The sequence below is a fragment of the Anas acuta genome, chromosome 16 (assembly GCF_963932015.1).
Source record: "Anas acuta chromosome 16, bAnaAcu1.1, whole genome shotgun sequence".
Lineage (NCBI taxonomy): Eukaryota > Metazoa > Chordata > Aves > Anseriformes > Anatidae > Anas > Anas acuta.
The window spans coordinates 13,744,937-13,771,993 of NC_088994.1; the positions used below are offsets into that span (position 1 = coordinate 13,744,937).

The window sequence follows — 27,057 nt, forward strand, 5'->3', positions numbered from 1 at the left end:
CATCTCCCTCCCGCACCGACCCTCTCCCCCCACTTTCGCTTTGGCCTCCCCCCTCCCCATTGGCCCGGCCTCCTCCGGGTTCCGCTGCCGATTGGAGGAAATCTCCATCCGTCAGGGCTCAGTGCCCGCCCCCGAGGCGGGGGCCGGGGTGCGCGGGGGGGGCGGCGGCGAGAGGGCGGCGGCGGCGGCGGCCGGCGGCAGGTACGGGACCGGGGGGGGACCTGGAGGGGACCGGGATGGGGACCGGGAGGGGACTGGGATGGGGACAGGGACCGGGGGGGGACTGGGATGGGACCGGGATGGGGACCGGGATAGGGACAGGGACCGGGAGGGGACCGGGATGGGGACCTGGAGGGGACCGGGAGGATGCTGGAGGGATGCGGGAGGGATGCGGGAGGGATGCCGGGGCTCGGGGTGGGCACCGCAAGCCGGTGGCAGCTCCGTGATGCCGGGCGAGCACCGGGAGCCCGGCGGAGAGGCTCCGGTGGGGTCAGGGAAAGGGGCGGCGGAGCCCCCGCCGAGCCCCCGCTGCCCACGAGCTGCGGGGATGGGCGCGGGGGGAGCCGCAGAGCCGGGACAGCCCCGAAATGGGGCTGGGGGCGGCCGGGGGGGGGCTGTGCTGCAGCCAGGGAGTGCAGGGATTTTAAGGGGGGTTCACAATCTCGGTGCTCATCCGTGTAGGAACACGCGTGTCTTGCTTCAAGGGGGGGGAAAAAAACCCGGAGTGGCCAAGCGCGTGGAGATTTTCCATTAGAGCTCGGGTGATGCTCCCAGAACGTAATTTTTACCGCCCTGTAACTGCATTCGTCACAGCTGAAGCATGGCTTTTTTTTTTTTTTCCCATTTATCAAATCTCGATGGGAAATTAAAAAGGGGCAGAGAAGGGGCAGAAAGTAAGAAAAGCTAGCGAGGCGGCACGGCAAAATGATGCCTGCAGCAAGCAAAAGGGATGTGAATAACACCGAGAGCCTCGTTGCAAGAGAACAGTAACTGAAGTTAGGGAAGGAAGGCACAGGCAGCGTGCTGAGCCAAATTCAGAGCGTTTTCATTGTCTGACCTATATTATTTTCACTAACCTATTTGCTGAGATGATAGGAATCAAAAGCATTGTTGCCTAAAAACATGCTTTCTGTTCTGCGAGCTCAAAGTGCTCTTGTGGACATTAATCATATGAGCTTGCCGTGTGTCATTTTATTACCGTTTTATAGGCTGCTCGATTGTATCAAGCAACACACCACAAATGTGAAGTTATCCCAGTCTGGCACCTCCTTTTTTTTTTTTTTTTTCTTTTTTCTTTCCTCCTCTCTCCTCCCTCCCCCTTTTTTTTTTATTTCTTCCTTTTTCTGGGCTTCTACTTTTTATAGCATCACTTGGCTGTAAAATCACACATTAAACCAGCATCCGAGGGGGAGCAAACACAAAGGAGAGATCTTTAGAGACGCATGCCTTGAGCTGATGTAAATGTGAGAAAGCATGAAACGGCGGGTAGAGAGAGGGTGAGTCAAATAATGAAAAGGAAAAAAAAAATAATGAAAGAGAAGGAAAAAAAAAAAAAAAAATGAAGCTATTTATATGCAAAGAGGTCCAGCCTGCGGGCTACCGAAAATGATATGAGGCTGCTGTTAGCAGCCCTCTGCAGAGGGGCCAACCGCAGCCACCTGCCCTCCGCAGCTCAGCCGGAACCAGTGGTGGGTGTGAATGGTTGTGCACGGGTGTGTAAGGGTGTGCTTGGGTGTGCACGGGTGTGTAAGGGTGTTCTTGGGTAGGCATGGGTGTGCCAGGTTCACTGGGAGCCCCGCGGCACCGTGGAGCAGCCGCTGCACGCTGCATGCATCCTGCCCTGCGCTGCCCCGTGCGTGGATCCACCCCTGGGATCCCCGTGGCTGCCAATGTTGGCAGTTTCTGGGCTGCAGAAAACAGGAACTACCTGCGCAAGGGCTTACTAGAAATCTTTGCAGAGCTTAGAGATTTACAGGCAAGAGGGAAGACAAGATCAGCAGCTAACAAAAGGAATATCCACCAGCTTAGGGAGATCAGCATCCAGCTGCTTTGTGCCTGATGCAAACTCCTGAAGGCAGCCCTAATCTTTTTGTGTGTGCCTTCCCAGCCTGGAGCGTGCTGGGGTCCCGCTTTCTGCTTTGGGTTTTTCACCCTGCAGTAACACAGAAGTGAACAGTGGCTCTGCTTCGCACTGACCGCTCCACCCTGAGCACTTCTGCTTCTGTTTATTTTAATTGAGCGTACCTAGCCCAGCAACCTGCCTTTCCTAAGGGCTTGGTCACAACCCTTAGGTGAGGAGTTATATGCTTTGCTTTGCCATTTGGGTTTTTGGTCTTCCTTGCCTTGCAGAATCCCATTAGTGTGATGGTGAGCAGTGGAAATGCTTTGCTAGATTTCCACAAGCACTTAGCAGAGCTAAAGCACTGGCCTGATGGGCTGGGGAGATGCTGAGCACGGTTTCAGGGTCAAGGTTCCCCCCTTGGATTTCACACTCGATAACACGAGGTGGCTGGTGTTAAAGCAGTGTGCAGGAGCTGTTCCCCAGCGTGGTTTGGATGTGGGCTGCCCTCAAGTGCTTTGGTGTCCAGATTTGGCTTTCAGTGCCTGCTCTGAAATGCATTCTGCTTTTCTAATACTCTTTAAAAACGCATTATCTGGGCCCAGCGAGGGGCTGATCTTTGTGCAGAGGAGCAGGAACAGTTCTGGCTGCACCGGGATGCAGGGTCTGAGGCTTTGCCTGCCCCATGCCCAGCAGGGAATCTTCAGCAGCTCCCCCAGCTGCCCCTGAGAGCTGCTACTCTCCTTTCCCTTTTCAAATCTGCTTTATTGCTAGACCTCCCCATGATATACATAGGTTTGTACCGTCTTGGCCTCGAGTGACCTCCCAGCGTGCGAATAGTAATGCTGAACCAGGTCAGTTAAGAACAAAGAGATTCTGCAAATGCTTTCTGTGAAAAATGCTCAGAGAGAGGTGAAGGACTTCATCTGGTTTATGAATCCCAGATAAAACTGTCCACCCCACTTCAGTAGTAGTGACGAGTGATTGTAGATGAGAGCTGAGAGAGGACCACTAACTTCGGCAGCTTTTGCGTCAGACCTCTCATTAGTACAGCAGAGAGCATGAAATGAGCGAGTGCAGTGTTTAATTTTAACAGAACGATGTTATTCTAACCTTAAAGCTCTCTTCAGGCGGAAATAATGCGGGATCTGGGCAATTGCTGCGTTACTGGTATCAAAAATAATGTCATTCCACTTCCAGACTGTAAATGAATTTATGAGCAATGGGAGTTTGTCAGTGGAGGGAAATGCTCTGTGTTATTCTTGTTCCCCTGTTCAGTGTTCAGCAAGGTGGTGAGCCTTAGGGCAGCTTTTGGATTCCTGGTGTAACAGAGACATTAGGCCAATTTCTCCTCTTCCACTGTGCCACTGATGTACACGTAGTTACGCTCAAATTAAATTTAAGTCTGATTTTTAATGCATAAAATATATTGCTGCATGGAGTCCATAGTGTTCAGTCATTTGAATTTCCAGAGCTTGGCTTGGATCTTCCAAGAAAGAAAATAAAACACTGACAAGCCCTGTTTAAGTATTGCCCAGTTGTGTGAAGGAGTTAGGGACTCATTTTCATGTTGAGAAAGCAAGGCCAAACATTTTTTTTTTCCATCTGAAATATTTGATTTTTCAATATTCTGGCTGAAAAAAAAATCCAAGTACTCTTTCGCATTTTTATATAGTTTCTTATTTGTGCACTTAAGTGCTTTAAATACACTATGACAATGAGATAGAAGTTAATTTTCTTGATGGTATTGAGAGATTAAAAACAAAAGTACATCTAGATCATGGATCTCTAGTAAATGATCCTAGCCTGTGACACAAAAATAAAAATTTCCTCAAAACATCATCAAAAGAGTATGAGCTCTGCTGGATTTTCTGTTCCCTCATATCTTCTTCCTGGAAAACTGCATCGATCTTTTTGGCTTAACATAGTCCAAATAAAACAGATTGGAAAATGCATTTTTTTATTTATTTTTTTTAACTTCCTAAGCCCCATAGAAATTGTAAGGCAAGCTGTTGGTCCATCCTGCTCTGCCTCGCCGTGGCTGGATGCTAGGGCTCAGCACCATCCCTGTGTGACTGATCTGCTCCTGCACCCCTTCTGCATAATCCGGGACAGGGCAAATGCCCTGGAGCTTTATGTTAGCATAAGAATTCCCCCCAGAAGGGATTGCCTCGAGGTGCTTTCAAAGCAGCTTTACGGTTTTCTTTGTATGGCTGGAGTGGGTTCAATCTCGAGGAGGATTTAGACCCTTCAAGTCAGATGTGGGTTTTGGTTAAGGCAGAATCGGCCTTTTCTGCAGCCGCCCCATAGCCCTGATCAGCCTGTGATCCCTTTAGTGCTGGGAATTTGCCGCTTATTTGGCAGAAAAGCTTGAAAGGAGGATTTTAAGATGCTGAAGAAATTGAATTAAAAAGAGTGACAAGTAGGTAAGCAACCTGTGGTACACTGATTCTCTGTCCCAAATGTGTTAAAATAACTTCAGGCCCATATTTCTTAGGGAATACCGATCAAAAATTCATTCTCAGTTACCCTCACTCAAGCTGGTAACAGAAAACAAGTTTATTTATTTCTCATGTTCATCCCTCATAGGTCCTTCGCAAGGGCTGTAAGAGGCAGGCAGGTCCTTAGCAAAGCAAACAAAAGAGTTTTCAAGTCAGGAATGAAAACCACACCGTGCTGCTGCACGGAGGCAGGGATCCCTTGAAGGCAGTTTTCAGTTTTCCAAGTAAATCTGTCCTCCAGCAGCTGCTGTGTAAGGCTGCGAGTTCTCATACCCGAGAGAACGGAGTGTGCAAAATAGAAGCTGTGCCCACAGTGTGCATGGGCAGCAAACCCCTCTGACTTCCAGCAGATGTTTTGAGTTGACAAAGGGAACATTATATGCCTGTTTATTCCTTTATCTCAGGAAGAAATACCATTTGGCAGCAATTTGTTCCCTGGCAGTTTGAATGAATTACTGACCCGCTCGGGCACTGTGAGATGAAAGAAATGCCATCCTGCAAGGGGTGCAGTTCACAAACCCGGCGGTGTTTGTGGTGGCAGAGCACACATGCACCTGTCTGTGCACCTTCCTCTGTGTCTACATCAGCGTGTGCATTGATCTGTGCTGGTATGGGATTGCTGTTTCATATGGAGCTGGATTTCTTCGAGAGGCCACTTAATACAGGATTGCATTGCTCCGAGCGTTTTTCCACCAGCATCTCTCGATGGAATCTTACCTCTGACCAGCAGAGATTTTTATTTATTCACCAGTCACATGGAAGCAGCAGGCCACTGAGGATAACGCATCCCTGAGACTGTCAGTGCCTTCCACATTAAGCCATTTGCTATAGCCACCATAGGAGCTTGCAGAAGAGACATTTGTGAGGATTTGCTGTTGAAAGGTGCTGGAGCTTTCTAAGGAAATGATAATTTCAGATCCTCAGAGCCTCCTAAAATCCCCAGGCCGTGCTATTCACCATGTAGCTTCTGCCTGTCCTTGGTGGCAGTGATCAGCATCATCACACTGCCAGCGTGCTGCCCTCATGCTCTGACCTGTTCACTTTGGGTCTGGGTTCTTATCCTTCATCTCATCACTGCTGTATTTGTAGTCGGGGTTTTGGTTTGAGATTTTCAGTCAGAGACGGAAAAGAAATCATTCCCTTCAAACGGGTCATCATTTCCTCTCAATTGCACAATAGGGATATGCCTTCTTCAAAGAAATCCCCAAACCACAATGTGTCAGGATCTGGGGTGTTGCATGATCAAACAGAAATTAACCCGCTCTGACTTGGTGTTTATTTTAAGGGGATGAAACATGACGTTTTTGTTTAGTTCATTGTTGGAGGGCAGATAGAGTGCATGGTGTCGGGAGACTTGGAGACAGCAAACACTGAGTCAGAAGCCCTACAGCTACACAACCCTAGTCCAAGCTCCCCTGTGCCACGTCAGATTTGTGTTGAAGGGTTAATTTTGCACCATCTGGCTTTGTGCTAGATCAAATATTGTTTCTGTTGTTGTAGCTGACATGAGACCAGAGTATACTCAGTATAATGTGCTTGGCTAATCCAACAGAAATATGATTATGTGCCCATTCCTGCTCCAGATTGTATCTGCTTTAATGGGTGATTTAGTAACACACAAAATAGTGACGGTGGAGACATGGCCTGAGAGTCATAAACAACCTGGACGTGACGATCTCTGTGCAGTGGGCAGCAGAGACAATAGGAATGTCTAACTCCAATTAGATACCTAACTTTTAACAAGTAATTAAGAGAGAGAAATCCCACTCTTTATGCAGAACGACTTCTCAGGGAGTCATCTGAGACATAGGAACCAGGGTTATTTAACTGTGTATTTTGCCATACTGGCTTCCTAGGTGCTGATCTGAGGATAACCAAAAAAATGAGCAGCTGGAGTTGTAGGGTAGCGTGCGAAATGGCCCATTGCAAACAGCAAGTTCATTTAAGTGCTGGGTGGTTGTGCTGTTCCTCTGCTTGGCAGGAATCTCAAGACTAATACCTAGGAGGATTAGAGAGCATCGCTGGATGTTAAACAAGATCCAGGTTAAGCGGTGTGCACCAGTGAGCTTGTGCTCTGGGGAATGTTTGGGGAAGCTGTTACTTGCTGATCCGGAAAAAAGTGGGCTTGTGTGGGAAATACTCTTCTCCCAGCTGCCTTCTTCCTGCATTTACTGTCTCTCATGCTCCCACTTGACACAGTTTCCACGTTTCCACCCCTCTCTCAGCCCATCTCACAGACTCATGCCCATGTGCTCAGACACATCCCCATGTGAGGATGGTGAATGTTGGTGGGGTGCCTGCTTTTCATTTTTATCTTCATCGTGATCTAACCAGGAAGATGAAAAAAAAAAAAAGTTCCAGAAAACCATGGTAGATGTTGGCATTATGCTGTTATATTTAGCCAATGCTCAGCATCTTTGCATAGTGATTGTAAAAAAGCAACATCCTCTTGTACTTTTGGTTTGTGTGGTTTGGGGTTTTTTGCCCTCCTTTTTTTTTTTTTTTTTTCTTTCTTTTCTTTTTTTGATTTTTATTGCTCTTATCTTTAGAAGCAGCAAATCATGTTTGATGTTCATCATTTGGCTTATGCTCTTTTTGGTTATCTCTCACCTCATACAGGATTTGCCTGAATGTCCATCTTTTGCATGGAAGCAGAGAAGGGATGTGTATAGGGACTAACTGGTAACCATTGGGAAAAGCTGACTAATGCTTCATGCAGAAACATTACCCTGAATATCGGACTTCTTTAAATGGGTAGTGAGAAGACAAATTCTGGAAAATAATGCTGTGCTATATGTAAGGAAAATGTCAGTGTCATATCTGTGTTGTGAGAGCTGCAGGGACACCTGGCTCCATGAGCAGGTGAACACCGTATGGTACTAGCATGGAAACCTTCTCGTCATTGATCAAGCTTACAGGAAGGAAAAAAAGACATTAAAGCAAGAGTGATGTGAGAGAGAGGGAGTTAGGATTTACAGCATAAAACAGCCTTTTGTCTGGCTAATCTTGGCTGAAGCAGAATATAGTTGCCTGGTTAAATCTGCTTTGTGTATTGGTATTGCAAGTTTTTAAAGATGGTCGAAGGCAGCTGCAGCCAATTGCATTTGCACAGATAAGCTGGAACAAATAAGTAAGCTGAGAAAATCTGGCTAGATTTATCTTCAAAGCATTTTCAGGCAGCTAATTGAAAATTATCAAAGCCACCTTCCTGATTTCTTGCGTATTATTGCACTAATTTGCCAGCGAGTGGAAGAGTGCTTGGCAAAGAAAGGATTTGGGGAGTGCTAAGCTTTGCTATTTAGGCATTATTTAATTATAAATGTGTCTTTGCTCGTGTGATAACGTAAAGCCAGCTTCTGCTGCTGTGTTCCATGCCTCAGACCCCAGAGGGACTAAAAGCACACCTCTGGTGCAGCCGCAGCACTGTCACTGGTGGCGAGCACAGCTTTAGATATTTGTTTAGGTATTTATTTATTCAGATATTTAGTACTGGATGCTCTTTAGGTGCATTTCTCCTTCCTGAAACACTTGTGTGTGTGCAGGAAGGTGCTGTTCCTATAGCCATTGCTTACAAAGGGGCTGTTCCTGGCAATAGCAGTCTCCCCCATATTGCTGAACCAAAGGGACACGTTGCAAAAACATGTGAAAAAAAGGCAGTTTTCACATCCTTGCGGAGTTTCGTAAAAGCCTGGCTGCTAGGAAAAAAAAAATCAGTGATATATCCCCAAAGAACAGCCCAGTCACCACACGCTGTCTGTTCTCTCCCTTCCAGCTCAAGCAGCACTTGGAGGACGAGCCCCATTCACGGGACCGCAGCGTGGATTTGTCACACTTCTGGGAGGCTTTTCCCCTCGTAAACCAGTGAGTGGATTATGCTTGATCCATGCGGTGTTCATCAGCTGCAGCAGAAGTAATACTGATAATCCTCCAAGCAAAACTGCCCGAGAAAAATCCAGTAGGTGTTACTAAGAGAAATTGAGTAGATGACTTTGTCCCTGGCTGGACTAACAGCTGAGGCTGGGATCCTTTGGGATCGGGGCACTCCCAAACCAGGCTGTCCACACAGCAAGGTCAGGCTCTCTTGCAGATATCAGAGAGAATAACACTGAGCATCGTATGGGGCTGCTCCCCTCCGGTTTGCGTTATATTTCATTTTTTCCCCCATTCCCATTACCTTAGCAAATATCTCCATACATGCCATAGGAATGAAGAAATGATTAAGTTTGCCCATAAACTGTGCTTGGCTATGGAAAGCAGATATTATGAGTAGATGTTGTTTGCCACATCAATATGCTGTGAAAGCTAAAAATCATAGAGTGAAAGGGAAAATTAACTACTATTGGGCATTCATGGGGAAATGGGATTATTCTGCATATCAGTTAGGAGTTAATAAGTAACATTAATCTAATCACAGGCCTCAGCAGAGACACAACATATTTTTTATCCGTCCTGTGACTTTCTAAGTCATCACCTGATAAAAGGTTGAAAGTTTTGCTATTGATTTAATAGTAAATATTGGTGACATGGGGATATTTACAACTTTCACCATAAAATACAAATCACATGCTTTCATTGCCTCGCTCCTTCTGCTGTGTTGACTCGGTAATGTTGACAGTCTGGAACAAGCTGTGCATCTTCAAAAAAAAAAAAAAAAAAAGAGTTAAACTCTTGCAGTAAAATGAATAAATCTATAGAAATAATAGCATTGGGCCTGGTTCAAAGGAAGCAAGACCTCACCATCTGAGTCATTAAAAACAGAGATGAATGAGAAGCAATAGATGGATGGCTCAGATGAATAAAAAATGATTAGGAGTGCACATAGCTGGTTGATTTGTTGTTGTGTTTTATTTTTTATTTTTTTTTTTTCCTAAAAATTATATTTCGTCCTCTAAAGTGGCATATGGCTTACGTGGAAGCTAATCTTCCCAGTGAATGTGTCAGTTCCAGTTTGGAAACACTTGGAGAGATAACAAGCAGCTTGGTGGAGAGCAGCGGGTAGCAATCGGGCTTGCTGCCCAGAGCATCTGGGTGCAGCCTGGCAGTGCTGCTCCAGGAGGAGGGGGCCAGGACGTGGGCCTGGGGGCATTGTGGGGCTTTTGGGAGTGGGGGGAGACATCTGCTGCCTTGGGGAAAGATTTGTTGCTTTCTTGAGAAACCCCATGTTCACTGGTAACTAAGTAGGATTAAGAGTAACAAAAGTCGAGGGGGAGGATGCTGCAATGACTTGGATCCAGTGGCAAGGCTCCTGCTGCTTCAAGGATGGGAAAACTGTAACGCAAAGTGATAATCTTTTTCCTGACTCATGAAAAACCTACTGATGGAGACATCCCAGTGCTGATAGAGGCAGTACGAGCAGTTCCCCTGGGGGAAGGTGTGCCACTTTGGCAGCTCAGTCGCATAATGTAACTAACTGAGATGGGCATTTTTTTATCTACTGAAATCAGTGTTAGCAAAATCAGTCCCCAGCTCAGTAGCCTTCTTTATGAGTACATTCAAACAGTAAGTCAAATGTGTGTGACGTGGGGAAGCGTGCAGCCGATGTCAGTCAGCTGCCTTGTGGGAGCCTCTGTTGATTCACACTGGGGTAAGCCAACCAGTTCTGCTCCTTAAAGCCTGATCCAATTTCCAGTAATCCCTTCTTGGTTTAAATAGAGTAAAAATAGTTTTTGCATTTCCCCATGTTAATAGTTTCTGCGCTGACAGCACCCACAGAACACTGGGCACAGGTGTGGCTGCAAGCGTGTTTCTTGGCACACTGCCTCTGTGTTATCAGCAAATTCCTGCTAAAATCGGGCACCCGCCATATTCTGCGCACTCTGGTCCCCAGACAGGATCATTAAGATTACAGAATTATTTGCAAATGAAAGGTCGCATGTGCTGCTGGCTGTCTCTCATTTGGTAAACTTATCTTAAGGACTGGTGCAGTTGGAGCACTACTGACCTGCATCTTTCAAGTCGTACGCTTACATATGTGGTATGCCCTCTCCCCTTCTGGGATGGAAGCAGAATCCCTAGGGTCTTCTAAGCATCAAATTCTGCAATTCCCATGCTCCAGTGCCTTCAGGAACCACCAGTATAGGGAAGCACATCAGCACTCATGCAATCCATAATCTACAAAGGAAATATCAATAAAATTTGCAGCAATGCACAGATGAGTATTGCTTTATTTGCCAAAGGCTGAAATATTCCCAGGTTACAGCAATCAGAACATGGTTCATTTTGTTGGGAAAACAGCCCCCCATTTTCTCCCATAACCCAATCGATGGGCTATGGTTGCAAGCTGAAAAGGAGTATTTTTACAGGAGCCTCTTGAACAAGTATTAAAAACAATAATTGGGAAAATGGGATGCTTTGAAAATAACCTGTAATAATGTAGTTCTTGTCTAGCATTTGTTGCATATTTGAGACCAGCATTCAAAGGAGAACTTAAATGCATTGGCTGAACTATAAATGATAAAAACAAAAAAATACATATTTTTTTTTCTTCCATGATGAGGTGCTGAGATGCTAGGACAGCTCAGCACAAGAACTGCTTGAAAGAAGGCAGTCTGCAGCAATAATCAGGTTAGAGCCTGGGCCCTGCAGCTTGCTCTGCAATGGCATGTAGTCTAATTAGTTATAGAAAGGATTTTACTTAATAGTTGTAAACAGATCTGAGGACCTGGAATAAAATCAGTCTAACTGTGGAAACTTCTCAGGATAGTTATAAACTGTTATAAGCATGGAGTGAAAGAGAGCAAAGGACTTCTAACAGTGGGAAATGTGAAGCTTTCCACACTGTTCTCTGCAGGAGAAAGGGAAATAAAAGAGGCTGTGCCTGGCAGGGGAAGGGTCAGCTCTTCTCTTAGGAAAGGATAAGGTGCTTCAACAGGCAGGGAGACTGCCTTTAGTGTGGTTGTTTTTTTTTAATACTCTTGAAGGTAGTGTTCTTTTCTGTACTATTAGTGGTGCCCCAGTAACTGACGTACAAGCACACTGTGGTGGAGGGCACACGTCCAGCTGCCCTGCACAGCAAAATGCCAGTACCTGTTAAGAAAGAATAAGTATCCTACAAAAAGAAAAATAATTATGGGTTTTGCTATGGTTATATGCAAAAGTGTATGTAAAACTTATTTTTTTTCACAGGTTGCAATGGTCCTGGCTCAAACCTTCACCATCTGATGTATGCGCCAAAAATCGCAGCCCCTAAGTAGGCACATCCTCGGCATCCCACAAAGCCACCCCTGCCACGACTGCACCTGGCTGTGCCGTGCCGTTCATGGCCAAGCCCCCTAGCTTAACGGGAGAGAATGGCTTCCACTTCCCTCAGGCGATCGTCTTCCCCAGCCCGTCTCCCTCGGGCGAGGACAGTGCGGCCTTTGACACCCCCGGGGGCACGCCGCTGAGCAATGGCACGGGGTGCTGCGGCACCCCCAGCCCCGCCGAGTCCTGCGCCCAGCCCCTCTGCGAGGCCAGGGACAGCACCCGGTTTGGTGAGGGTATTAACTACGTCTCGACCGATGGAATGGAGCTGGCGTGTGGCTGGGGGGGGTTCACGCCTGGCTGCTTGCAGCTCTTCAACACCTCCAAGGGCGTCTTGTTCTTCCTCTGCGTGGCCTCCTTCCTGCAAGGCATGACGGTGAACGGCTTCATCAACACGGTCATCACCTCCATCGAGCGCCGCTTCGACCTCCGCAGCTACCAGAGCGGGCTGATCGCCAGCTCCTACGACATCGCGGCCTGCCTCTGCCTCACCTTCGTCAGCTATTTCGGGGGGAACGGCCACAAGCCGCGGTGGCTGGGCTGGGGCGTGATGGTGATGGGCCTGGGCTCCCTGCTCTTCGCCTTGCCCCACTTCACCACGGGCATGTACAAAGTGCACTCATCGGCTGATGTGGGTGTCTGCGCGGCGAACCAGAGCCAGTCGTGCGCCCCGGCCACCTCCAGCCTCTCCAGCTACAGGTTCGTCTTCATGCTGGGGCAGTTCCTGCACGGGATGGGAGCCACGCCGCTCTACACGCTCGGCGTCACCTATTTAGACGAGAACGTCAAGACCAACTACTCCCCTGTGTACATTGGTGAGTGGCCTCGGGGGGTAGGAGGGGGACCCAGCCCATCTGCCTTGGCACCAACGAGGCAGCCCTGAGCGCTTTTCTGAGAGTTCCTCCAAGCCTTTTGTTCCTGATGACAGACAAGATGATAATCGGAGAGAAGCAGCAGCAGCTGTTTGGGAGGTTTTGATTATTTTTTTTTTCCCCCTTACAGTTATTGGCAGGCAGAGCCTGCAAGTGCAGCTGGGCATTTTCACTCCTGCAGGCTGGGAGGTGTCTCTGTCCCCAGCATGGGAGTCAGCTGGGGACAGCCCTCTGGTGTGTGCATGGCACCAACTTTAAGCTTAGTGTGGCCAAAGGCCACGAGGCCATACCCTGTCGATGCAAGGCGGTGCCCCATCAGTGCCATAGCACAGGAGGGATGTTTGCTCAGATGCTGCTGGTGCAAAGTACGGCACAGCTTCACCGAGAGGCTGGGGCTCAGCTCACCCCTCTGCTCCAGCCTACTTGGTGAAACTGGTGACAGGACTGACCTTTCCCCACCAGGGGAAGGCCCATCCTGCAGCCCTGGCCTTTGGTCGCCTGTATGGTTATATCAGAAGGCTGCAGGGAGAGGAGGCAGGGACAGGGCTGGGATTGATAAGCCAGTGAACTTTCCATGGCAGTAAACCATAATAATAAATAATAATAATAAATGGCAGTGCTGCAACACGTCATGTAGAGGTTGTGCATTGTCAGTGCCAAGGTAGCACCTCTGCTCATTGCAACAGCAGTGAGGATGTGGCAGCAGGGTCAGATGCACCCCTGGTAAATAAGAAAACAGGAATCACATGGATAGATTTTGTCCCCTGAACCATTTTTGTGTACCACATGCTACAAACATTCCCTGGTTGGATGCAGAAGTTTCCCTGGGGCACAAAAGGGAGATGAAACTTGCTGCAGCTCTCTGGCTTTGTGTCTCTCACAGCTAGGGCCAGCCACACACGGTATTTTCCACCTCCGTGTCCTTTTGAACATCAGGAGATACCAAATGTCACTCCATGGTGGTCTGTGTGTACCTGGAGTTGAAGTCACGGGCATTAGAGCTCCCCATCAGCAGCACATCCATGGAAGTGCTGCAGGTTCTCTAACACTGCTTGTTTTCCCTTTCAGCTGTTTTCTACACTGCTGCAATCCTTGGGCCTGCAGCGGGTTATCTGGTAGGAGGAATGTTTCTAAATATTTATACTGAAATACACAGACAGTAAGTTGTTAAAAAATAATCTTGTTCCTTTTCCTTAATGCTGTATGTTTCCTTTGGGGTTAAAAAAAAATACAAATCCAGAAAAACGACCTGGTGGCTGGGTGGAAACGTGCCTGCCATGTTCAGTAACGTTTCTGCGGGGGGGCCGAGGCTGGAATGATTGCTTGCATTAATGTTGTCACTGGAAGAAAATTGCTCACAAACCTGTCAGCCTAAATCCTTCCTCATGCTGCACTGCCTGCTCTAATGAGGCCAGGAGCAGCAGGTGAATTTTTTGAATGAGTTCCCTGATCAGGCACCGCTGCCAGCACTGCTGCTTTTCCTCACAGTTATCCAGCCACAACGCCTGGTCCCTCCTCGCTTTTTAGTGTTTCTAATTTATTTTATCCCCTGTTACCTTACAGGCTCTTTGGCAGATGAACGGGATAAAAGGGGGGAGTGGGTTTCTTGGGAAGGAATGGGTTATTTCCGCCAGCTTTCTCACAGAAAGGGTGGCTCTAGGATGGAGCAAGGATCACAGCCACCCCCAAAGCACAAATGAAATGGGAAGAGGTGAACACACAAGCTAGAGATTAAAAGAGAATTAAACGATGTAGTTCCCTGGGCTCATTAAGTGCTGTGCTCTCAAGTAAGGAGGCAGTGTGTGCTGTGGCAGGATGGATGGTGGGAGAGGTGGTTTCCTTCACTGATGTCCTCCTCCATGTCCTCCAGGCCCTGCCAGCTTTAGTGAGAGCAGTGCCCGACTTTCCCCCTCCGTTTCAAACCACCGCCTCTCTCCCTTGTGTCGTTTTGGGTTTGTGTCTTACAGGACTGACATCACCCCAGAAAACACGCTATGGGTGGGGGCATGGTGGATCGGCTTCCTGGGGGCTGGAGCAGCCTCGCTCCTCATCTCCATCCCCATCCTCGGCTACCCCCAGCGCCTCCCAGGTACGTGGCACCACGGGGCTGGAGCTGTGCTTGCATCCTCCTATAGCTGGGGACACCAGGGCAGTGGTGGGGGACAAATTTCCAGTGTTCAAATTGTAATTAAAATATTATTTGCACCCCTTGGTTCTCCAGCTGCTTATTTCCCTGCTCTTCTCTTGGAGCCAAGCAGCTGGGGCTGGTGGAGAGTGTTGTGTTGTTTTTGCCTCCTGCAAATTCCCTGTTTTGGTAGTATCTCACGTGCTCTTTGTTTCTATTTCCCTCTTGTTTGCAGGATCCCAGCGCTATATTGTTATGAGGGTGTCAGAGGCTCATCAGCTGAAGGATGGGAGCCACAATAAAGCATCGGATCCAGACTTTGGGAAAACAGTTAAAGATCTACCTCGGTGAGAAAAATGCCCCATGAGGGATGTTCAGGGAGACCGATCCTTTGGATAGAGGTGGTCAGCTCCTCTCAAGTTCAAACTGGGCAAATGGGTGAAGTAGAAACTGTGCTGGGGATGATTTGGGAGACCAAGGGTGAGGGTCCAGTCCTGTCTCCAGTTTGCAGAAGGTCATGGCCATGTGTGAACCACATGAGGGCACGTGCAATGCACTGAATTTCACCAAGAGTGGCTCAGTGCCAGTCTTCAGGTGATGTGAGATGTACCAGCACTGCCATTTCAATTCTCCATTATTTCATATTTCATTTCTTCCTGTCTGCTCGTGTCTGGCTTCACCTGTCCCAGCTGGGCGTTGTGCAATGTCTGCTCTGTGCTTTCCTTCCTTTCCTCTGTTTTTGTCTCATGTTAGACTCTTGTTTTGTTTTTTTAATGAGAAAAGAGAGGAAACAAAAAACTCCTATTGCTCCATTCCGAATTCAGGGAACACGATATCCTTCACAGTAGTTTTCAGTTCCTGTTCTGTTTTATCCTTCATTCCCCCCCTACTTTTTTTTGTGTGTGTGTGTTTTTGCATCTTCCAGCCCCGTTTATGTGTTCCTACTCTTACCTCCCCTGCATGGCAGTGGTATAGCAGTGCACATAATCCCGGGGCCGCTGCTTGGCCCGGTTGCGTGGGCGAGCACGCTTGCACCTGCCTCGGTGCTCAGTGCAGGAGTGCTCAGCTGGTGCATCAGCTCACGGAGCAAGGAGGAGTTAGAAAACCTAGGGGACGTCATGAGTGGTTTACCAGGGGTTAAGGCAGCTTTGTGAAGAATATTACATTGAACAGATTTCAATTCTGTTATTAAATGGCATTCTTGACTGGGTGCCATTTGCCGAGGTCACGACTTACTACACACACGGAAATTAAATTCAAACCTGCATTTAAATGATAATGAGGTTATGACTAAAACCAACACAAACTGTGCAGCAGAGAGGGATGAAGTTCAGTGTTTTATGCTTCTCTTGATTATCTTGAACAAAACTCCCCCTATTTCTCAGTGAAAGCAGTCTCAGTGAAAGCAATAGGTAGAGGTGTCCTGCTCTGGGAGCATTTTCCTTCGCCTCTCGTTCCTGAGGAATGGGTATTGAAGGTGGGCAGCTCTGCTCACCTCAGGCCATTCAGATCAGTCCAGATTTTAGTGTGGTTGTCATTGTTTTAAAACATCAGAAAGTTCTCTTTTGAAAGCAAAAACCCAGCAGACTCCTGGCTTCCCTGGTTTTGATTATTGAAGGGAAGTGCCTTCAAGGCTGGCTGTTCCAGAGACGTGCATTAAAGAGGAGCCCGCATCTGTGCGCAGCTCTTGGGTACATGTGGACCCGCCTGCAGAGCAAGGCCAAGGGACAACACTGTTGCTTTTGTTTCCATGAGGGATCTACACTTTTCCTCACAGTACGGACAGTAAGAGTCCCCCAAAGATAAGCAGAAATGCTGATAAATAAAATACTATCCCATGCTATCAGTTCTTTCCTAAGAGAGCTTACTGAGTAACTATTTTCACAGTGCTCCCTAAAAGCAGGAGTGTACAGGAACACAGACCAGACAGCTTAAGCCTCTGCCCTGAAGAGATTTCTGTCTTAATTCTTGGGTTGAAAAGGCCTGATAAAATAGCATTTTCCTTCCTCTGCTTCCACATGATTTCTCACGTGAAATATCCTCTGATGTCAGTGCAGGTTCAAAGAAAAGACACGTAGAGCTGTGCAAAAACAGGACAGGAGGCTTGCTCCTTACTAGCTGCACGTTTGAAATGCCAAGCCCACATCTTCGGGGAAAAAAATACAATGGTCAATACTTCATTTGTCCCTCTTGGATTACTTGGCAGGGTGGGGCTGTGGTGTGTGTCACGGCTTTTCTACAGCTTTGTGCGTGTTGTGAGGGGAGGATGTTTTGCATTCCTCCAGGACGGGAATACTGCCCTCCGTTCCCTTGGTGGTGGTTACAGCAGGTGTCATTTTTGCATGCTGAAAAAAATCCCCGTTCACGGGCTGCAAGATTGCACAAGTAGCCATCTGTCACTATTGACTCGTTAGCACGTGGCACTGCGCTGTTACAGCCTGGCAGCCTCTTGTCCTGGCCATGCAAGTGTTCCTCAGACAAGCTCCCAGCTTCCTCAGTAGGACTGTTACAAGAAGAAAAAGTGCCCACGTGTGTCTGTGTGAATAAAGGCTTGTAGGATGAGACTTTTAGGCGTGGTAGGATTCTTCTCCTGGCAATAATGAGCTCCCTGAAATCCCTTTGGCTGCAAGAACCAAGGACAGCCAAGACTTCTGGAGAGTTATGTGGTTTCTGGGTGTGATTAAAGTCCTGCTGGCAGCAATGAAAAGATCTGTGTTGACTTGAAGTTTTATACGCATTAGCTCCTCACAACTACATCTTCAGTCTGCAAACAAGGAATGACACATGCCCTTACTCTTAGCGCTGAAAGTTGTTTTTCCTACCTGCAGCCTTTGCCTGACAAACACAAAGTAATGCTAGTGCCAGGAACAGCTCTTCTCTTTTCTCTAGAACTGGGAGAGGTGAAGGCATTGTAAGATTTCAACATCAGTCACAAGGCCCACAAGGACTGTTTCCTAGCTAAGAGATTAGGCTTCATTCTTTCAAGTTGAAAAGACCGTTCCTGGAAAATAGGTTAGTAAATTAAGCTAATCCCAACAGCTAGACAATGGTTATTATAAAGCCCTCTGAAATCAAAGTGTAAGAATCTGTGGTATTTCTGTCTTTCAAACTCTTTGTTCTTTTGCTATAATGAAGTTGTCTGCTTCACATGGCTAAAATCACTCTAAATTCCTGATGCTGAGCCTCACACTCTCACATTTCATCGTAATTCAGTAGATTTTTCTTCTTTTTCACATTTCTGGCCAAGCTGTAGCTGTTGACTGTCAGTGCTTTTCAATTCAATGAGCATCCTACTATGTCCCAGTTGCTGCTGTCACTGCGGGACATGCCAGGCCCCAAAATAGAGATTTTGTACAGGTCCAGGCTAAACCTAGGGGAACCTACGTGGCAGAATTTCAAACTCATTATGAAATGCTCCCTGCAAAGCAGTGTCAGCCCTCTTAGTCCAATATCCGAGATAGTGGGAGATAATTGAGACCATCCCTTGTGCCTGAGGGCATTTCTGTGTCTCAGAGATGCAATTGTTGCTGGATCATCTTTCTGCATATAAATGACACATGGCATTTTTTCAGGAATATCTATTGCTCTTTCCTAAATCCTAGTGGGTCAAAAATAAAATGTATTTGCTTAACTTACATGTTAATCTACGTGTAAAACTATGCTTAGGTTGCAGGAGAAAGATTAATTTCTGTTTTCCAGTGGGATATCAGGTATATTGGAGGTGCTTCCTCCAGACAGAAAGACTTGCTTGGTATTTCCCATGAGCTGCAAAACATCCATGGTTATAAGTGATAGTTATTCTCGTGAGAACATGGGTGCACGTGAGGAGCATGTGTACATGTATATAACACAACTTTGTTCCTTGCTCTTGATTGTTTGAGTCAAGAGTCCCATTTTAAGTGCCATCAGGAACAAATACAACCTTGGAATGATTGAGATTTGGTGACAAATAGAGTCCTTCCACTTAGGAATGGAAGATACTTGAACACACCTGAAATTGAAATGTGCCACAGTGATTCAATCCCAGTATATTTATCCTTCCCAGATCAGTACTGCTGCTTCTGAAGAACCCCACCTTCATCTGCCTCTGCTTAGCAGGAGCAACTGAAGCCACGCTCATTGCTGGGATGTCCACCTTTGGACCCAAGTTCCTGGAGTCTCAGTTCAGTTTAAGTGCCTCTGAAGCTGCTACCCTTTTTGGTAAGGAAACCTGGTTTTGCAACATTTTTTGCTTTTCTCCTGCAAATACAATAGGGCTGTAGCTCATGTAGAATGAGACAAACCTGCTTTGCCATTCATTTACAGAAAGGTTATCATCCTCAGCTATTAGACAGTCAGGATTATTTCCTATCAGCACATCTGTACCAAGTGTGTTTTCAGAACTCCATCTACAGACATCAGTAAGAAATGTGTTGCTCCTGCAGCTATCTGTTACCCTCTAGAGGAAAGCAAAATAACTGTAGTCTGTTCCTTCTTGGGCATTACCGGGAAACATGGTAACAACCTCTAACCTTTGTCAAAGGGAAGAGCCTCACTTAACTCTCATGTCCCAGACTTAAAAAGTTTAATCTGAGTTCTGTGGGGTCCAACAGGCATTAATACTCATGATATGCTCCTAAAACAATCTGCTTTGAGATCTCTGGGGAGAAGATGTTGCCCAACCAGGTTCATGCCATGTTACCTGGCTGCTGTGGAGGACCACCTATTGAAGCAGAGTCCAGTGAACTCCTACCAAGAAGCAACACAGAAACCAAAGGGTTATTCTCATGCAGACACACTGCACTTCATGTATTCAGACACAAAAACTCCTTGCTGTTGTTTCTAACCCTTTTTTTTTTTTTTTTCTCTCCCTTTTTCAGGTTATCTGGTCGTGCCGGCTGGAGGGGGAGGCACATTCCTGGGAGGATTCCTTGTGAATAAATTTAAACTCCGCTGCTCAGGAATCATCAAATTGTGTTTGGTTTGCACATTGACAAGTCTGATGGCTATTTTCGTTTTTTTCATTCGTTGCCCTAACGTGCCGATGGCAGGAGTAACCCATACATACACAGGAAGGTAATAACGACGATCCCGTGTCTTGTACTGCAATAAGGGTAACTGCAAATACATGGTGCTGATGTTGGACATCTGTTAGTGCTGGAGATGGAAGATAATGTCCAGTCAGTCTTACAGGGAGGTGATGAAGGTGAGAGCCATGTCCCCAGAATGCAGATGCCCCATTTTTTTTTGTTTAATAGAGTTTATGGAAAAGGCTCCTGCTGTAGTCAGGGAAGGGATCATCACCAAGTGTGTGTCACTCCACTCTTCAGCTGCCTTCACAGGGTCCTCCTCTGTTCAGTGGCTGTACAAATATTGGGGGTTACTGGTTTAGACTAAAAGTAGGGATCTCCTATCCAAATGGAGAAGTGTCCCCATGAGCTGGTCACTTAAACATCGTTCGTAGCTCAAGGCACAATTCCTATTTCATGGTTAAAAGTAGGTGAGCTGAGCTGAGACCTTTCCCAAGCCTGGCATTGTACTCTCTGGGGATCCTGTGCATCTCCTACCATCCCCTCTTCTCCTTCTCTTACTCTTCCACATTTCCTTTGGAAAACCATTCAGGGGCTCCCCACTAACTACTCCCGTGTTTCCTTTAGTGTTCTGCCTGGTGGTAATGTTAGCTTGACAGCACCGTGCAACGCCGCGTGTGGCTGCCTGCGGGAGACCTACAGCCCTGTCTGCGGAAGCAATAACCTCACGTATTATTCTCCTTGCCACGCCGGGTGCGAAAGAGTGTCTGAGAAACTCAGGAATGGCAAGAAGGTACGTCCCAAAGCACCATGCATTAACAACACAGTGGTGTCTTATATCAAGTGGTTTGGCTGGCTCTGAAAAAGCATTCGCAGGTCTGGGCTTTGGTGCAAGTCGGTGACAGCCTGCAGCAGGCGTAGGATGCTCTCAGGCACCACCTGGGAGGAGGGTGGAAGGTACACTGAGGCCACGCTCAAATTGCTCCCCTCAAAGTGCCCAACTTTGATTTTGCCTCATTCTGGGTCAAACTGCACTGAAATGCATAGGATATCACCAAGGCAGGATCAGGAACTCAGTGGGCACCTGATTCTTGTGCCAGTGCTTATGGGGCTTCTTTTGGGTCTTCAGTGAATATGATGCGCCTCCTCATCCTTCCAGCGTGCTGCTCGTAGACACAGGCAAAGGCTCAAATGGGTAATGATGACATTCGGTGCTCAAGGGCTGCCTGGCAAAGTTCGTTTCTCTTATTTAATAATCTGTTTTGAAACGTGTGTGTCAAGAATGCAGCTGGATTTCTGCTTCACTCTACTTGGGGATCAAAACCAGCTGTTTTCTGCCCTCTTTGAATTTATTTCTTTTTAAAGCCCAGCTCCGACTGTCACTGCTCTTCCTAGCAAACATCTCACCAGCATTTCTTTCCCAGGTCTATAAGGAGTGTAGCTGTATTGAGAAAAATACTTTCCCTGGTGAGGCAGAGGCAGGCAAATGCACTTCCTCTTGTGAGAAAAGGACCCTGCTCCTCTTCTTCATGTTCATAGTGATCCTTTTCACCTTCCTGAGCAGCATTCCTGCCCTGACTGCGACTCTGCGGTAAGCACAGGGTCCTCTGCAAGAAGCCCCAAATATCTCCGTCTCCTTTTTATCCCAGGGCTCGAGCCCTAGGGAATGTGCAACAGGAACCACCAGCCTGGAAAGAGAGGAACTAATTCCCTTCACTGTCTAGCTGGGAGAGCAAATCTATCAGTGGCAGCTCTTTCCTCTGACATCAGGCACTGGTGTGTTTGTGTCCCATTTTGCAGCAGCAAGGGTGGACGTTCCACTGGGACAAAGCTTGGCGTGCAGGGAGGTGCTGTGCAGCCTGGCAGTGCTGCTGAACATCCCCCTCTTCTTCCCCAGGTGTGTCCCTGACAGGCAAAGGTCGTTTGCACTCGGGATCCAGTGGATTGTCGTACGAACACTAGGTATAGTACAAAGTGACTTTGTGTGTCCTCATGCTCTGCTGGCTGCACAGAGCATGCACCACGGTGTTTTACCTAAGAACAAAACAAGTTGGGTTGGAAGAGAAGGGGGCAGGACGCGGGATGGTGAAAGGAGGGTGCTTTCTCTTGTTTGCAAGGAAAAAATCTAATTCTGTTTGCATAGAGTTTGAAAATTGAATGAAGGGTTGTGTAACATGGTGCAGATGGGGAAGAGGAGCAATATCTTGGCAACAGGTCCTAATTATAAGAAAAAAGGGGCAGGTGCATTGAAGCCCCTGTGTATGTCTTTTGGTACTTGTGCAGTAAGCAGGCCAGAGTCAAGAGACAACTCGCTGGGCTCTCAGTTGTTTTTTTTAATTCAGCATGGTTTGGGTGCCTTGGTGCTCTGGGTACAGCTCTGGATTTTGCAGGGTGGCTTTGTTTAATCACAGAAACCCCAGTGCCTGATGCATTCCTGCAAGTGTAGTCCCAAAGCATCTTGCGAGTGCATAGGTCCTGCCCTAACTGTGGGTCTGCTCTGTCTTCCCACAGGAAGCATCCCCGGCCCCATTGCCTTTGGGTCGATGATCGATAAATCCTGCCTGCTCTGGCAGGACCAGTGCGGCGAGCAAGGCTCTTGCTACGTTTACGAGAACTCAGCCATGAGCCTCTACACCCTGATCACTGGGCTGGTCTACAAGGTGAGGCTGGTGTTTCACTCTCCGATCAAGCAGCTCTTTAGGAGGCAGCAGTTTGCACTGGGAGACAGTTTTACAAACTCGTGTTATGCCAATCTGCCTCCTCCAAACCCAAATTAGACCTTAAGACATGAAATGTTCTCAGTGAGGGCAAAAGCTCCATTTGCTTCTTGCCAGGTAATGGTGCTCCAGGCACCATCGTTCTCTTAAAATCCCATTATTTTCCAGGCTTACAGCTTCTGTTACACCATAAGAAAAATCCCCTCTTCTCCCAACAGTTACTGAAGTGATTTTTGCTTGAAATGGAATAAAATGTAAGACGGCAGTGTGTTAGTGAGAGTGAGCAATGTCATTGTGGGCCAGCTGTAAATAACCGTTCCCTGATCACCACTAGAAAATACGAGACCTTAGCTGTGCGTTTCCTATTTATTAGCTGGAAACCATCATTTTAACTGCTCCCAGACAGGCACTTGATGTGGAGAGCTGTGTTTAGCAGTCACCATGAAAAAGAGGTTTCTAAAATCCTTCACACTCTCTAAAGCGCTGCTGGTTCCCACTTGCTTTGCTGTTTTACACCTGCTGACAACTGGACACGTGTTTTGGGGCAGAACAGGGAGTAATGGGGTGTCTCGGTGTCTGCAGGTGCTTGGGACAACTTTCTTTATGGTCGCCTGTGTGCTGTACAAACCACCGCCAGCAGAATCAGCTCAGGGCAGCTCGGACACATCTGAAAATGGCAACAGTGACCTCCAGGAAACCAAACCTTCGCTTCCTGCAGCAGGGGATATATGAAGCTATACGCATGCCAGTGACTTTCTCAGCATCAAAATATGAAAAGAAGACATTATACAGTCCCTAGGTTTTTTATTATTATTTAATTATTAGTAATATTCTCACTTTTTTTTTTTTTTAGTTTAAAAGAAATAATTTAACCAATCACTGATGTGCTTGCTATTTTCTTAACAGCAGAAGCACATTCAAAGTTGTGTGCTGATGTCATATGCAGTTATTTAATTTTATTTAAAGAAAGGGCTACCGTAGCTTTATTCCATGTCTGTGACACGCAAGGACCACGTTCTCCGCGAGTGGAAATAGGCACCAATAACTCCAATGGAGTGCGTGGGGTTTAAGCCACCGGAGAATCTGTTCCCTCATATCTCAATGATAAAGCCAACTGTAGCAAAACTTCTGTTGAGACCTTCCAAGCCTGAAAAGACACCTGCTGTCCTGCAATCTGCATTGCAAAGAGGGCAACTGGCCCTTGAACTCCTGTATGCAAAGCAGACAGCCCAGGCAGTGTTGTCTTCCTTCCCACGACACACAGCATCGCTCATCATTCATGCCGGCGCTCTCCAGCCCTTTTGTTCAGGAGCAGAGCATCTAATTATGCAAGTTCATATTCCTGTGCCATGGGAGATAGGTTTGGGGTGAGATTTGTCTACTAAATGCATCAGTACACTACAGGCAGCAGTCCCCGAGAGCTGCCAAGCACTGTACTTTGCTGCCTTGGTTCCTCGCAGAGTTTACACCATGGTGACATCTCATTTTTTTGTTGTGTTGTTTAACGGTGATGCCTTTTATAATGTCCTGTGCAAAACTTGAACTCATTTCTTGCTGTTGTTTGTTGGATGTGGGAGGACGTGAGATACGGATCTATGCAATGCTTCTCTTCAGTTGCTCTGTAAAAATGCTGGTTTTGGCTACGTGTGAGAAGTCAGAATGAATTTATTTTTTCTCTAGACTGCGAACCTAAGGGAGAGCTTGCCATAATGTCAGCCTGCTTTGTGGAAAGGGGATGCTGACTTGTTTCCAGGCCAGTGCTTGCAAGTAGAGAGGGCAGCGTTCCCCAAATGGCCTGTAAGTGTGCACTTGCAGTATTGACCAGGGGTTAAGGGTGGAATTTCAGCATCCAGCAGACGGTTGCCCTGCTTCCCTCACAGCCCCACCAGGAGAGAGGAGTGCCCAGCTGCCTGTACTCACACAGCCACGAGGTCCAGGCACAGCCCCAGGGTGGTAAAGGCTGGGCAGGGCTGTGGCCAGCCCCGGCGGTCCTACATTGAATCAAACACATTCACAGGAACAGGGTGTGTGTTACTGAGCTGCAAAGCTGGCAAACGCCTTGTGCCAGGTGCTACTTAGAATTATTTGTATATTTTGTGTATTTATGCTTTCCTAAGCAGACACAGAATGGGCATTTGTTTCCTTTGGCTGCTTAAGCATTGGCAGCTGGTGCAGTTTCATGAGCAAGGGCCCGGCAAGCACCGCATGCAGGAGAGCACCGCCGTCCTGAAGGGGCAGGATTAGACCTCGTGGATGCAGGAATTGACCCCAACACCACCCAAACACCAAAGGCTTCTTCGCAACCCGGCCTGGTCTTGGTGCCACCTGCAGACGTGAGCCTGTCTCCAGTCCTTGCCCAGAGATTGCCCTTCCCAGCTTACAGATGTTTGGGGTACAAGCAGGGATCTTACAAGGGGAACATGCATGAATGTATTTTGGGAACATATTTTATGTATGATGTATTTATGGAAGGTAGATTTTTTTTTTAATATATAAATATATATATTGGTATGGTGATGTAATTCTTATGTTTATAAAATGAGGTTTATCTGAATGTGTTATTTCCAGAGCAAAAGGAAACTTTGGGGGGGTTTATTTTGGTGGTGTAGGACTGGTGACTGATGGATTTAAGTAGTAACAAGGTGCTCCCGTTCCATAAGCAGGCTCTGTATGTATACAGGTAATTTAAAACAGAATATTTGAGAATATGTTTCCCAGTCCCAAATAAAGTACTATATTGCTACAAAAAGCACAAAAACGCAATGAGTATTTCACAGGGTGCCTGTGTGTGTTTTCCATCAGCCATCCTGCTAATATGGGGCAGGGCCACATCCTGGGGGTCTGGGCTTTACTGCACATCATCACGGTGTCCCCAAGGGTCTGCAATCCACCCAGGGAGGAGAGCTTGGATTTGGGGTTGTGCTCAGATAGCAGTGCTCACAGAGCACTCGTGGCCGTGGGAGCTGCAGCAGCACTGCCCGACGGGTGGGACAGCAGGTGCCAGGGAGACCCTGTGGCTCTGTGTCTCATACCGATGTACCCTCTCCTCCTCAAGGGGGACTATTGCTTTTGAAGGCAAAATGAGTTTTTTGGTTGCTGAGGAAGAAGAATGAAGAGGGAAAGGTGCGGCTCGCATCCGTCCCCGGAGTGACCCCCTCAAAGCCACCCAGGTTCTCCCAGAACCGCGCAATGGAAATGAGGTCAAAGTCCTGCGTCCCGTATCGTTTGCTAAAGGAGTGACTCATGCTGACCGAGAACACAAACAAACAGCAGCTGGTATTGAGGAAAAGCCACGGGGAATTAAAACAAATGAGTGCGCACAAAGGAGCCCAAGCAGGAAGAGCTGCCTGGCGCTTGTTGGAGACACAACCCAAGGTCTTTTTCTGAGCCTTTTTCTCCAGCCAAGAGTTTGTCGAGTTTCCTGGAGGAAAGAAACCTCGGGGTGCCGCTAGATGGCAATGGAGACAGCAGCACGGCCGGGTTTGCTTCAGCATCAGAAATCAGAGCTATGTCCAGGGGATGGCTCTGCTAGGTAGCATTTGTAATCAGAAAGTGATTTAGCACGTGAGGGTGCAAACAGAGCAGCGGTATTATTGTTATGGAAGTGGATTCATTTGCATTCGAAGCCTAAATAATAAATGCCCAAATTACCTCGTCTTTCCTGCAAGTTTTAATCTTGTCCTGCAAGCAACAGTTTTAAAAGGTGAAAATGAGTTCATTTTGCTCCTTTGGGAATGGGGCACTGAGTTTATCTTCCAGCTGGGGAACCTCAATCCAGTGTCCTAGAAATGGGTGTAAGGCTAAATCTCATGTTAACTTAAGAATATCAGTTGTGCCAAATCTCACCTCCTTCATTACCAAGGAACACCCTGCTAGTTAATATACAGTCCTGAGTCCTCCTAAAAGTGCATGCAATGGGATAGCTCCACCGAAATCCCTCATAACAGCCCTACCCTCCTAGTAAGGGTGAAGCAAGGCTACTATGAAATGAATATAGCAGTACTTCAGTGAAACACTAATGCACTAGTAACTATAGAAACTGTAGCTCTAGACATGAATGTTCGACATACTAATCTGCCCTGGTCCGAACTAATATTAAAAATGTGGTCTCTTACTGGTTAAAAATGCAAAATCTGTTCTGAGAGGGGCTTTGGAAGCCCATGAAAGCACAGAAGAAGCCTTCCACCTCAGCAGAGGTAAGAATTAAAAATCATGAGCTCTCAGGCCTTATGGCATCACAGATAAAATCTTCCTAGTACTTAAATCAGGTCACCTAAGCAACATCAATGAAAAACACATTTAGCAGGAAGACTAAACTGCCTGTGATCACTGCTTGCCTTCATTCTTAAGGACGGGGACAAATCTGTGACTTTTTGCTGCTAGTGAGTACAGGGCAGATTCTCAGCTGATGTAGGTCACTGTAATTGGCCTTCAATGTCGACATCTGGATCTGATGCAGCAAGGGGAGGAGTGCTGTGTGTGTACCTCATGGGCTGATCATCTAAAAGCTCAGGGGTAAGAGTAGAGCAGGA

At 47.2% G+C, this 27,057-nt stretch overlaps 1 protein-coding gene across 4 annotated transcripts; it reads left to right on the forward strand.

The window, feature by feature from the left end:
• The first annotated feature begins 118 nt into the window (after positions 1–118).
• On the forward strand, positions 119–26,182 carry SLCO4A1 (solute carrier organic anion transporter family member 4A1). Of its 4 annotated transcripts, none has more exons than XM_068700955.1 (13): positions 119–201; positions 8,333–8,515; positions 11,686–12,617; positions 13,743–13,833; positions 14,642–14,763; positions 15,035–15,146; positions 18,845–18,999; positions 19,659–19,854; positions 20,436–20,601; positions 21,233–21,399; positions 21,706–21,770; positions 22,320–22,468; positions 23,108–26,182. In XM_068700955.1, exons 3-13 carry the CDS (start codon positions 11,819–11,821, stop codon positions 23,255–23,257), a joined length of 2,172 nt encoding a protein of 723 aa, XP_068557056.1. In that variant the 5' UTR covers positions 119–201; positions 8,333–8,515; positions 11,686–11,818; the 3' UTR covers positions 23,258–26,182. The 4 variants fall into 4 exon arrangements, with proteins under 4 accessions (XP_068557056.1, XP_068557055.1, XP_068557058.1 ...); XM_068700954.1 differs by having other exon boundaries at positions 132–201; positions 8,333–8,421; XM_068700957.1 differs by lacking the exon at positions 119–201 and adding an exon at positions 1,288–1,496.
• The last annotated feature ends 875 nt before the right edge of the window (positions 26,183–27,057 follow it).

Coding starts and splice junctions, on each gene's coding strand:
- SLCO4A1 (XM_068700955.1), top strand. CDS start 11,819: ATGGCCAAGCCCCCTAGCTTAACGGGAGAGAATGGCTTCCACTTCCCT. Junction 15,147..18,844: donor ACAGTTAAAGATCTACCTCG/GTGAGAAAAATG, acceptor TATCCTTCCCAG/ATCAGTACTGCTGCTTCTGA. Junction 19,855..20,435: donor ACCCATACATACACAGGAAG/GTAATAACGACG, acceptor TGTTTCCTTTAG/TGTTCTGCCTGGTGGTAATG.